We start from the raw sequence: 12,055 nt of genomic DNA on the forward strand, positions 1-12,055 counted from the left end.
AGAATACAGAAATCTACCGGCCAAGATTAAATGGCAATTAACGTATAATGGAATTGTCAACCATTGTTTTAATGCAAAGTTGAAAATCAAAAAGTTGACGTAATTGATGCATTTCAAAGCTTGGACTTGAAGCTGCCAAGTTTGATTGAAATGTTCCAATTATTGAATAATTTTATAACATTGTGTTAGCAATTATTGACATGTTCCAATTATAAGCTTTCCAATAAGTTCTCAACAAATTGAAGAATATCATCTCTATATCAATATTTATCTCTAGAATTAAGTACACCAAATAAAGTATATTCTCTAGAATGACAATTTTTTTTCCATTACATAACCTCATCTCAGGACAGAGTAGAGACACTTATAGACCAAATCAAAGGAGTGTACAGAAATTCAACAGAATCTGTGAAATGCATTTATTTGTAGCGAGTAATAATAAAGTGAGATTACTCACATTAATTTCAGGCACTTCAAGAATCAGACTTTCTAAATTCATTGTCGGGGAAGGATACAATGGTCAGACATCTTTCTATTATCAAGTTTTGAAGTGAATGCAAAAAACCCTCAGCCATCTACAATAAAATTATTTTCTTCTCTTCAAATTCGTAATCTTTTGGAAATAATGGACAATATGCAAAACACTGTTTTAAATATGAAGGGAGGTATCAAGGTAATAGTACCTTACTTTAAGAGCAGACATAACTTCACATTCCTCTTTTGATAAATTCCATATCTTACTATTTAGCGCGTCCCTCCAGTCATTGATGTCATATTTGCCGCCCCACAGGCCACCAAGAACTTTAGCCACCAGAGGCAATCCGTCACACCTTTTAACTATCTTCTCACCAATTTCTTTTAATTCTTGATCATGCACGCCAATATCATTTGTTCCCAAAGAGTGATGAGCAAATATATACAAAAAATGATAGTTTGACAACTTTTGCAAAAGATACTCCACACCAGTCTTCACCATTAATGAAACACTTTGATTGCCAGTTGTGACAGCAATTTTTACTTCCTGGCAGGCCAGCTTCAAATGGACAGCGTAAAAGGGTTCATTGATTATAATTTTGCATCCAATATCATCCAAAACAAGCAAGAACTACTTTTTGAGAGTTCTTCCTTCAATTCAACTTGAAGTTTGTTCAGGTCATTAATATCACCACTCCCAATAGCAATTAACTGTAGACCGTTTTTGTGATTCTCGAAACATCAAAATCGTTGGAAACACATACCCATGCTTTAACAGCAAAATGATTTTCAACTCTATTATCATTATAGACAAGTTGAGCGGGTGTCACCTTGCCTACACCTCCCATCCCAACCATAGGGATTACCAAGATTCCATCATTAGCACTGGAATCATGACTCAGTAACAATTCAACAAGTGTCTCCTTATCCTTTTCCCTATCATACACTTTGGCTTCACTAACCAAAGAGGTTTCCTGAAGTCTTTGTCTGACTATTTTGGACTTGTCTTTTTCAGTATCTTTTATGTCTTCAGGATTTCTTTATTCAATGAGTTTGCTGTATCAGGTTGCACGATCGAGCTCTATGCCCCCAAATACAAGAGATGCTTTATACCAGAGTTTACCACCAAGCATAAAATCAGCTCTACGCTACAAAGTACAATCTTTATCAGTCAAAGACGAGGTATGATATGTTTTGATAATGTAACCTTTTTCTTTTCAAAGGATGCATATTTTTCACTGCATAAAATAAAGATAAAGAGGATTTAAGAAGAGCTTTTTTTTGCTTGTTTTCTTCAGCTGCCAAATAATTATTTGAAGAGAATTTCTTTGTCATCCTTGCATTTAGTAATGATTCTGGCTTTCTTCTTTTCCTGCAGCTCACTGTTACAGAAATCAAAGATGAGATGGAGAAGACTTTGCAGTGGCTTGTTCCAATTGCCACTAACACAGCCAAGTAAGATGGCCAACTTTTCTGTAACTAGCTAATCCATTTTCCCATGAGTTGTATTCATATTCTTTGTTCAATTGATTGTGTCTTCATCTTATCATCATTTTGACTTTTTTGGTTGCAAATAATTAATCCAGAGCCCATCATGGATTCGGCTGGGTTGGCGAATGGGCTAATACAGGGTGAGTCACAGTTTTCATCTTCATCCTTTTCCAAATGGGTTTGAGTAAAACATAAAAACTGAAAAATGAATGTGTATTATTGATGTACAAGGTCTGATGGCAACCGGAAGTCTGCTGCTGGGACTACTGATGTGATTCGCATTGAGACACTCCACCATGCTGACAAGGGGAAAACAGAAGCCTATATTCTTGATTTAGTATTGTGGCTTCACCATCTAGTCAACAGGGTTAAGATTGGGGCCACCGTTGGTGGCATAAAGTCACCCATCAAGTATCCAGTTGCGACACCCCTGCAAAATGCAAATAAGCAGACCAAAGATGAGACCGCCAGTTCCCCGTTACTAACCCCGGAAGACCAGGAGATCTTAGAGAATGTAAGTAAAAGAAGAAGAATCCGAGGAACAAGTAAAAGCCACGACTTTGACCGGATAAAGTTGAAAAAATATGATAGGCTGAGCAAGAGCAGTGGCCACTCCTTGCAAAGCGGAAATAAGGAATTAGTCGCCATAAAGAGGCATCCTTCTCATCTTCCCATAATTTCATTTGGTATAGAGAAGGAAAAGGTACTGGATGTCATTGACAGAGTTGATGAGCTTAGATAATCTAAAGAATTGAAATATACAGAGACAAGACAAAAAGTGCCAGAGTAATATGACAACATTATGGGAAAAGAAAAAGTATTAAGGAATGTTAGTAACACTATTTGTTATTCTATTTTTAACACGTGTATAAAAGATAAATAATAATAAGTTGGTAATATATTATTCTTTTGTATTTGTGTCATAAGTGTTTCTTTGGGGCACTGGCAGTCGATGGAAATGGGGTGTATGTGTAAGTTTTTAAGATAATTTCTTGTAAGTTTATCTTTGTGTAATTTGTTTTGACGTGGTTATTTGATTATATTCAACAATTCTTTTTGTTGTCTTTTATATAATTTAATTTAAACGTTAATAACAAGAATATATATTCTGGTCTAGGATAGTAATCATGCATGAAAGAAATAAAAAGAAGTAGAACATCCAACAAATACAAGTACATCTCGAGAATGGGATCTGAACATTGTAATACTCGAAATTTGCGAATCTTTGAAATTTGTTTTAGGCCAAATCACATACAGCCACCCAAGGTTTGGCGAGGGTACAGTGGTATCATCGGTTTTAAAAACCATCAACATTCCACCTCTGTTCTGTTACTGCTATGACCGTTTGAATAACTTTACGAGTAAAAATCAATTAGCACCTTACAGTTTAGGAAATACAATTTTTGACACCTATTGCAATTTTAACGAAGTTATCCCCAATCGTTTCAGAGACTTATCAATTACCCATCTAAGAGCATCTTCAAAAGACTTTTTATATGATCCAAACTTTTTATTATAAAGAGTTTATCCATAAAAATAAGAGTCAAACAAATTTTTTATTCTTCAAATATAAATTAAAGAGTGAATTTGACTTTTCACATTTAGAGAGTCAAATTTTACTCTCTATCTTAATTTTAAATAATAAATTACAAGTTTCTATGCATTTTATTTATGATTTATCTCTTCTATTAAGTTTTTTTCTTGAAAAAACATATTTTCTCTTCTAAAATTTAAAGACTCTATTGGATTTGAAAAAAAAAAATTATTCTTTATAATTAAAAATTAATAAAAATATTTTTTATTTATATAAAAGATGCTCATTAATTAAATCATCAAAGTTTAGAGATGCACTCTATTAAATACACGACGCTACAATGGTAATTTTTCCGGCCTTCTATCCCTTCCCTTCTTCCCTTTTTCTCTTTTATCCCCCTCTTTTTTATTTCTTTTATCCTTTCTTTCCCTTATTTTTCTACTTTCTTTCTCCCTCTCGTGGGAACTGTTATTGTCCCTCAATCTTTAAATGACAACGTCGAATCTATCCACCAGGCTTTTTGCTCTGAAATTCTGAAACCCCAAACAAAAACTCCCTCTTCTTGTGTCCATTCATGGCGTCTCCTTTTACTTTCTACATTCTTCGCCACCTATCATAATTATGTAAATTCATGAAGCTAACATCATTACAGTCTTAGTTGATTACTGAAGAGGCCCAAGGCATCTTGTCTGTTTTTGTTTTGATGATTCATGGACTGCCCTTAAATGGGTTGTTTCTCATGTTAATGGAACTAGTCTGGAAGATTGGCTAAACGATTTAGCTGATTTTGAAAAAGTCTATTTTGCTAGTGACAGTTCTGGTGCTAGTATAGCACACTTCGTGGGCTTGAGATATGGCCAGCAAAAACCAGAGGGATTTGAGGTTGGAGGCATTATTCTGATTCATCTATATTTCTTGGGTAATGAACTGATCAGTGTAGAGGTTAATCATTTAGAGAGAAGAGAATTTGTAGAAAAATTTTGGCGTTTCGTATATCCTGTAACAAATGGGTGCGACTGTTTGTTGTTTAATATGCTGGCTAATGTAAAATTGGCGAGGTTGGAGAGTTGTTGATGTAGAGTGATGGACCTGATGGTGGAGGAGAAATAGAAAAATAAGGGGGAAAACAAAAAAAAAAAAAAAACAGAGAAGAAAGGAGGGGGAGAAAGGTAAAGTAAGAAAAAGACGAAAAAACAAGGCAGGAGAAATTACCACTGTACCCTCTTTTATTTTTTAATAAAGGTTATACGGTATTAGGATTTTAGGGGCTAATTGAATAGTTTATGAAGCGATTGGGGGTACCTTGATTAATATTGTAATAATTGCCCGAAAATATATTTTCCAAAGTATACAGGGCTAATTGATTTTTACTCTACCCTTCTTTACACGTAAGAATCTTTATTATAATCTTAGTTAGTGAATACAGTACAGCCCAAAACGGATATAGAAAAAATATGGTATAAATATATATAGATTTAATATAGTATATTATTAATAATAAGTTTTAAAAAATACGATAATATTAATATTGATTTTAACACTTTTTATAATCATTAAATTAATCCTCTTTTGTTTTTTATATGATTTATGTCATTTTTAATTATAATATTTTAATTTGTAAAAAATTATATCATTTGATTGGTAATTAATTACTATAAATGTTGTAAAAGTGAACCAATTACAAACAATTTTATTTGTCATTTGTCAATCATTAATACAAACAAATAATGAGGATTGATCTTATAATTAAATATTAGATTTGATGAAAGCAATTTTTGTTGTTTTCATTTAATGAAACCTCGACATAAATCCATAATCATTTTATTCTTTGAATAATTAACATCACATTCTAGTACCATCATCAGCTTCATATTATATGTATATCCCGCCATTCACATTGTGGACAACAAGAACTCGTGCCAAAAAGAACAATTATAAAATAACAATTTCATATAATCACGCCTCCATAACAAAGTTTAACACTTGGTTAAGTTGTACGCTAAACTGAATTATTGGGTCCAATCATTAATACAAACAGTAATCAATCATGTGGACCTTTCTCGAAAAATTAGGCAATGAGGGTGGAAACATATAACGAACCCACCAACAAAGAAATCTGTTCAGGCTCAATCAGAGAGTTGCTGGGGAATCATCAACTTGAAGAAGGAAATAAAGGACATTCAAGAGAAGAATAGTTGAAGAAGAAGAGACGAAGAGAACTGAAGAAGAGAAAGAATAGTTGAAGAAGAAGAGAGGCAGAGGGCCAAAAAAAGAGGTGAAGAGAACCGAAGAAGAAAAAGTGATTTCTTTTCATCTAGTTTTGACAAAACCTCACTTAAAACCGTGTCGTTTTTGCTTCATTAAATAACACAATTTTATTTTAAAAAATACAGCTAAATTATATGAAAATTATACATGAATTATACGATTAAGATATATAATTTGCAGATAATTCGACTGTGCTTATAAAATATAAAAATTCATGTTTTATACACGAAATAAACCACCAATTTACTAACTAGGATTATAATATAGTGACTTGACAAGTTCTCTTTAACCCCCAAATTAATAAAATTATAAATAACCATCTACATTTTAAATTTCATTCACCAACACCATCTTCTTTCACCCATCTCAATTTCACTTCATAGTACACCAACTTGTGCATGTATATTTAGTTATTAACTTACTTAAATACACTAAACATAGAGTGGGAAAAGTAATTCTGTCTTTTTTTTTTTTTTTTTTTATAATCGTATTTATCACATCTACATATGTAACTAAAAATCAACAAATTAATAGTTTCTGAAAAATTGGTGAAGTGATTTGCTCTATTTGGAGGTTTTTATCAATCCAATTTATGAGAAGGAATAGATTGATGTTTAAGGATTTGTTTTCTTATAAGTTTAATTAGAAAACTTAAAACAGTCCCGAAACATGCTGAAACGGTGGATTTTGGCCCCGGAAATAGCCCGACTAGGTTCCCCAATTGTTATGACGTAGAGCTCAGAACAAGCTTTTCGTGGATATCTTACGGGGTCCAAAACTCTTCCTGGATCAAAGGTTATGGTTGTTTTAAGTTGGCTTATCCATTTAAAGCCTCTAAGCCGTGCGTTTGGGCTCCTGACGTTAGCTCCCTTCAAGAATTCATCTACTGGACATTTCATGTTAGTTATCAGATCACGCTCAGCTTCGGATCGCTCCAAACTCTCAGATCGCAGTCCTAACTCTCAACATCCGATCGCGCCAAGCATAGTTCGAGCTCTTTAGTTCAAGACTGCAACCTATAGTGCGACAGTCATTCAGATCTAAGACATGAGTTTTTCAAGTGTAATTACGCACTCCAAAAACTGGGGGTTTTGTTATACCTAAAAAATCAGGTTGATGTTAGCTCAACAAGCGCCTAAAAGACAAAGTGTACTAACTGTCAAGCTCATACTGCCTTAGAGATAGTTTATATCAATCCGATCTTATTTTAAGATAAGGATGAATGAGAGTTCTCTATGTGTCAAGGCAACTTGCAAAAACACTTATTACATTGACCTCAGAGGTATGTATAAATTGACACCTCTCTTCTTAAAAGAAGGGGCTAGGTAGATGAGAGTTAGACAAACATTTGAGTTTCATTATTCCTCTTTGTAAACAAAGTATTTCTTCATCTTTGTATGTCTTACGAGCAATATCATAGAAATAGTCAGAGAATAATAAAACCACAGTAGAAGTAGGATTTGCTTTAAGCATCCGAATCACTATAAAAATCTCTCTTGTCTATCTATTATTTATGTTTTTTGCAAACATATATAATCTTAGCACCATATTCAAATTTCATAAATCTATCACGTGTAATTTCTAAGACTCTTTTAGTACTTTGTACGTACGAGTCGTTGGTGTCAAAATCAAACATCAATAATATATATGTTATTATAGTTTGGACGGAATTTCAAGTGATTTGAATTTTTTTGGATTTTAAGAAAAAAAATATTAGAAGCATAGAAATACAATACAAAAATGAGGTTAAAGAAAGAAAAATTTTTGTGGGAGATTATCAATTTAGGGCCATTTGTTTAGAAAAGAGTTACAAGTTCTAAAAACTCCAAGAAAATGACCGACTACTAGTGCTTTACGGTTAAACTTTACCGTGTAAAGGGTATTTTAGTCAGTTAACAACTAAATATACAATCCCTAATTTTAATTTTACAAGAACCATTGAATAAAATGACATGTCATCCTATCATGTAAAGACAAAAAAAATAATGTGCCATTATATTTGGCATAAATTAGAGGAAAAATACTTATATTCATGTTTGAAGCATGAAGTATATAACCGTTCATCTTTTTGCGCTTCAAACTAGGGGCATAACCAGAAATGTTTTTTTGGGTAGGGCTAAATTAATTGTTTTTTAGCGACAATACGAGGATAAATTATTAACACAAGAAATAAAGTGTGTACAGCTTGTCAGAAGGGGACATAATGAACATTACCTTTTAAAATGCATTTTGTTATTAAAAAAAAAAAAAGAAAAAAGAAAAAAGAAACATAACGTAGATTCAAGGAGTCACCATGCTCTTATTTTGATGATAATAAACTAATTTGTCCCCAAGCATTATTACTAATGACTTGTGCTTAAGTGTAGACATAGATAACAAAGAAGTTCAGGATGTATCCAAATAAATATTAAAGAGGGAAAAGACAAAGTTCGGATGAATAAAAATTAAGAATTTAAGTCTAGGTAGTCTTCCTCGTAATCAATTTTATTTGTATTAAGCATGAGTCTTGATTAGAAAAATCATTTACATATCAAAGCTCTCAAAAACTTGTTTTTGGGGTTTTTAGATTTGGGCTAAATTATCATTTTTCAGACCTAGGGCATTAAAATATTTACTTTGCAGTTTAACCCACCCGGTCAACCAAATCGTACATCAGGATTACGGGTTTTAATTTTGGGCTAAAATATCATATTTGGAAGTTTAGGTGGTTTTTGGGATTTAATGTGGGACCATATTGTGATATTTGAACTTTGTTGGGGTAAAGTGATTTTGTTTAGTTGAGTGATTGGTCATTTGAGGGTTTCTGGAATTTAGTTTGGGACAATATTATCATATTTGAAATTTGTTGGGGGAAAGCAATATTTGTTTGTTCGACCAGTTGGTCATCCTGTTCAGAGTTTGGATTGGGGAAAAGCCATATCTTTTGGGCTCTCAAATATAGTCGACTAGTTCAATAATTGAATTATACCAATGATTAGTGCCACGTGGATGCCATGTAGGTGTCACATCAAATCCGTTCAACCAGATTCAAGGTAGTGGACTGAACCAACCACTTTTGTTAATCTTAAACTTACATATACACAAACCAAAATTGTGTAAATCATTTAGAGAGCTTTCACTTGCAAATTTCATGTTCTAACTCATACCCATTGCTATTTTTTTTTTAATAATTTATAAAATTATTTTGAAAATGATTTGGACTTAGACATTTGAATCATTTTTGTAGTCTAATTAAAAAAAGCACCTCGACCCTATTAAGTTTTATTGGACACCCTATCCCCCCCCCCAAAGAACAACCCATTAAACAGCTCGGGCCTGCCAGTCTACCGAAGAGGATAAAGAGAACATAACTTGGCATGAGACCTAACTTACCTTTTTGGAGTGTGAGATGACCTTGGAATCTCTGTGGGCTACCTTGACAAAAGTGAGCATCAACAACGGACATATTTATCAAACTTGTGTCCTTCAAATGATAAAAAACTCACCCTTACAATCGGAAGGTGCCATGTTGCTACTAACTCACATGCCAAACTATTCTTTAGCAATATGGGACTCAGTTTGAGTCATTACACAACCAATGACACTATCATTACATAAGGAAGTAGGTGATAAATATTTGAAAGGATCGATGGCTTACCCAAGAGGGGGGTGAATTGCGTTTTTAATTCCAAATTTTACACAAAATTACCCAATTTTTGACAATCTGTTTCTTCATGGTTTTTTTCTTTTTTCTCTTCATTTAGTATATGCATTAGGTTTCATTTTTTTTAAGAGCTAGTTTGTGGATAAAGTTTTAGCTTTTGGTGGTTAATTATACATATATTTTTGCTGGAATATGGCTTTTGTTGATGTTTCAATGAGCTTTCGGACTTTACATGTTTAGGGGTAGATTGATGGTAGCAGAAGTGATCTTTTGATGGCGCTGTGTGTTGTTTTCAATCTTGATGCTGGGTGTATGCTCAGTAAATAGTATGATGACACAATTTTAGTGTATATCTAGTAGTCTTTATTGAGCCTGTGTAGATGGAATTTACGTGTATTGGAGGCATAATTGGCGCGGTCTGTTAATTCAGTTTGTGTTCTATAGAACAAGGAGGATTTTCATGTTATTTCAGATGAACTAGATTGCGTTCTTACTTCCAATTGAGTACTCTGTGTAGCATTTGATGCTTTTGTGAGATCACCATTCATTGTTTGGTGTCTTCACTTGATTGCCAAATGCTAGGTTGCATCTTGTGTGTCATTTCCCAGGGCTTGCTCGAGAAATTGGAGCATTTTCTGAGGATATTCTAAGAATTGCTTTTTCTACAACTGAGGTTGGATTTCTTACTCTTGTGCGCATAACACATAGAATAAATCCATCAATTGTAGGGATGGGGTCCCGTTGCCTAGTTGGAGTCAACTGGAGGGGGACATTATATGTTGGTAATGTGGGCGATTCTGGAGCTGTAATCGGATCTTTAGGTAGATCAAATAAGATAGTTGCTAAACAATTAACAAGGGATCATAATGCATCTGTGGAGGAGGTCAGACAAGAACTCAAGTCCAGATGATTCAAATATTGTAGTTTTGAAGCATGGACTATGGCGTGTCAAAGGCATACTTCAGGTTTGCTGCTTCTATTGCATTTTATATATTTTTTGTACATATTGGTTTGAATGTGCATTCATTGATACAGGTATCTATAACTATTGGCGATGCATACTTGAAGCGACCAGAGTTTTTTGGTGCTTCTCCCGCAGTTCTCCTGTAATCACTCTGCCGGCCTGTGCTGACAGCTGAACCATCCATTTACACTCGAGTTTTACAGCCCGATGAAAAGTTTCTCATTTTTGCATCTGTGGTAGCTGAGATTGTTCTTGATAACCCACGTTATGTATGATAATTTATTGCATATTTCACTTTTATTATCATTCCATTCATTTAATTTCTGCATAACTTTCCTTAAATGCTAGCAGACTTGTTAAAACATACAAACAATTGAAGCGGATTGAGAAGGGAATTAGGGGGCGTTTTCATGATGATATTATTGTGGTTGTCATCTTAATTTATAGATCATCATTTACTGGGGAAGTGGATCTCCGTACCAGAGCTGTCAATTCGAGCGCAAGTAGCAGGTTCAAACCCAATAAGTTTGGTCATGGAAGACCGCGATCAGAAAATTCCTATATTTGTATGAAACCAATATTGTTTTAGGCTTCATTTATGGTACTTGAGTTTGATTATGTTTCCTTGAAGTTGATAGTTTCTGCATGGCATCCCACTTCTAATAACGGGGGTAATTACTTTAAACCCAATAAGTTTGATTATGTTTTTTACTAGTTTTTTGGAGGAGTATTTTTGAAATATTATTGATAGGTTGAATTACGTGGTTATTATGAGGTAGAATTTAAAAACTAAAACTAATTGAATAATTTAAGATAAGATTTTGAAAATAAGAAAACAAATATATATTTTAATTTAGAATACAAATAAGATAGGAAACAGATGCACCCTCTCAACCTCCCAGGCCTAGCAACCCAATGGCCCCAACCATACCCACCAGGCCCATCCATAACAACCACCAACACCACCGCTTTCCATGTAGCATCAATAAACGCCCAACAATGGATCGCAACAGCAGCTTACGGATCCCATCATATCTTTCACCACTAACTTAAAAAAAAAAAAAAAAAAAAAAAATGAATAAAATGAGGAAAAAAATCCAGCGTACGAATATTCAAACTCGGAACGAAAATGATAGAGCCACTTCTCGGAGTTGGTTCATTGCAAAGATTGTGCGGGTGGCTTGGGTATACTTTTTTTATTTTTTTTTAACTTCTTTATATTTCATAATTGGGATGTGATCTTTTTAACTTAAAATTTTTTATTTAAATTGTTGACATAATCTTTTAACTGTTGATTTATTATAATTCAATGGTTTAAAAATTGATGAGGTGACAATAAAAATAATCACTTTCAACTTCTACCACAGCTGTTGATTCGAGGGAGGTTCATCGACATTGCTGGGCCTTCAAACTCTAACATTCTGTGAGGACCAGGTCCTTTGTCTAAAATTTCAAACCTAATAACATGAAATGTTAAGTTTGGTCGCGGAAGACCGCTTTCAGAAAGTTCTTATATATATATGAATCCAATAATATTTAACAATATTATTCTGTATTTGATAAGATAGCGAATAAAACTAAATATTAAATTATACTATTACAAAATCATCACAATTGTTTAGATTATGTTATTTAGAGATAAAAATAGGATTTTATAGAGTTTGAGTAAGGTTGAGTATTT

The 12,055-nt window shown here is 33.4% G+C and overlaps 2 protein-coding genes and 1 pseudogene across 2 annotated transcripts; 2 read left to right on the plus strand and 1 right to left on the minus strand.

The window, feature by feature from the left end:
• Positions 1 to 683: 683 nt before the first annotated feature.
• On the minus strand, positions 684 to 1,331 carry LOC116122119 (putative disease resistance protein RGA3; the record flags this gene model as incomplete). Its single annotated transcript, XM_031408029.1, has 2 exons — positions 1,239 to 1,331; positions 684 to 1,033 (listed from the first exon to the last, which is right to left on the minus strand). Coding segments are annotated over exons 1-2 (443 nt in total), but the record flags the coding sequence as incomplete, so codon positions are not given.
• Positions 1,332 to 1,502: 171 nt separating this feature from the next.
• Positions 1,503 to 3,034, plus strand: LOC116122127. Its single transcript, XM_031408033.1, has 4 exons — positions 1,503 to 1,656; positions 1,853 to 1,929; positions 2,061 to 2,105; positions 2,197 to 3,034. The coding sequence occupies exons 1-4, from the start codon at positions 1,522 to 1,524 to the stop codon at positions 2,705 to 2,707; spliced, it is 768 nt and encodes a 255-aa protein (XP_031263893.1). The 5' UTR covers positions 1,503 to 1,521; the 3' UTR covers positions 2,708 to 3,034.
• Positions 3,035 to 6,985: 3,951 nt separating this feature from the next.
• On the plus strand, positions 6,986 to 11,801 carry LOC116122120 (annotated as a pseudogene).
• The last annotated feature ends 254 nt before the right edge of the window (positions 11,802 to 12,055 follow it).

This window comes from Pistacia vera, unplaced genomic scaffold, assembly GCF_008641045.1.
Source record: "Pistacia vera cultivar Batoury unplaced genomic scaffold, PisVer_v2 Contig1318, whole genome shotgun sequence".
Lineage (NCBI taxonomy): Eukaryota > Viridiplantae > Streptophyta > Magnoliopsida > Sapindales > Anacardiaceae > Pistacia > Pistacia vera.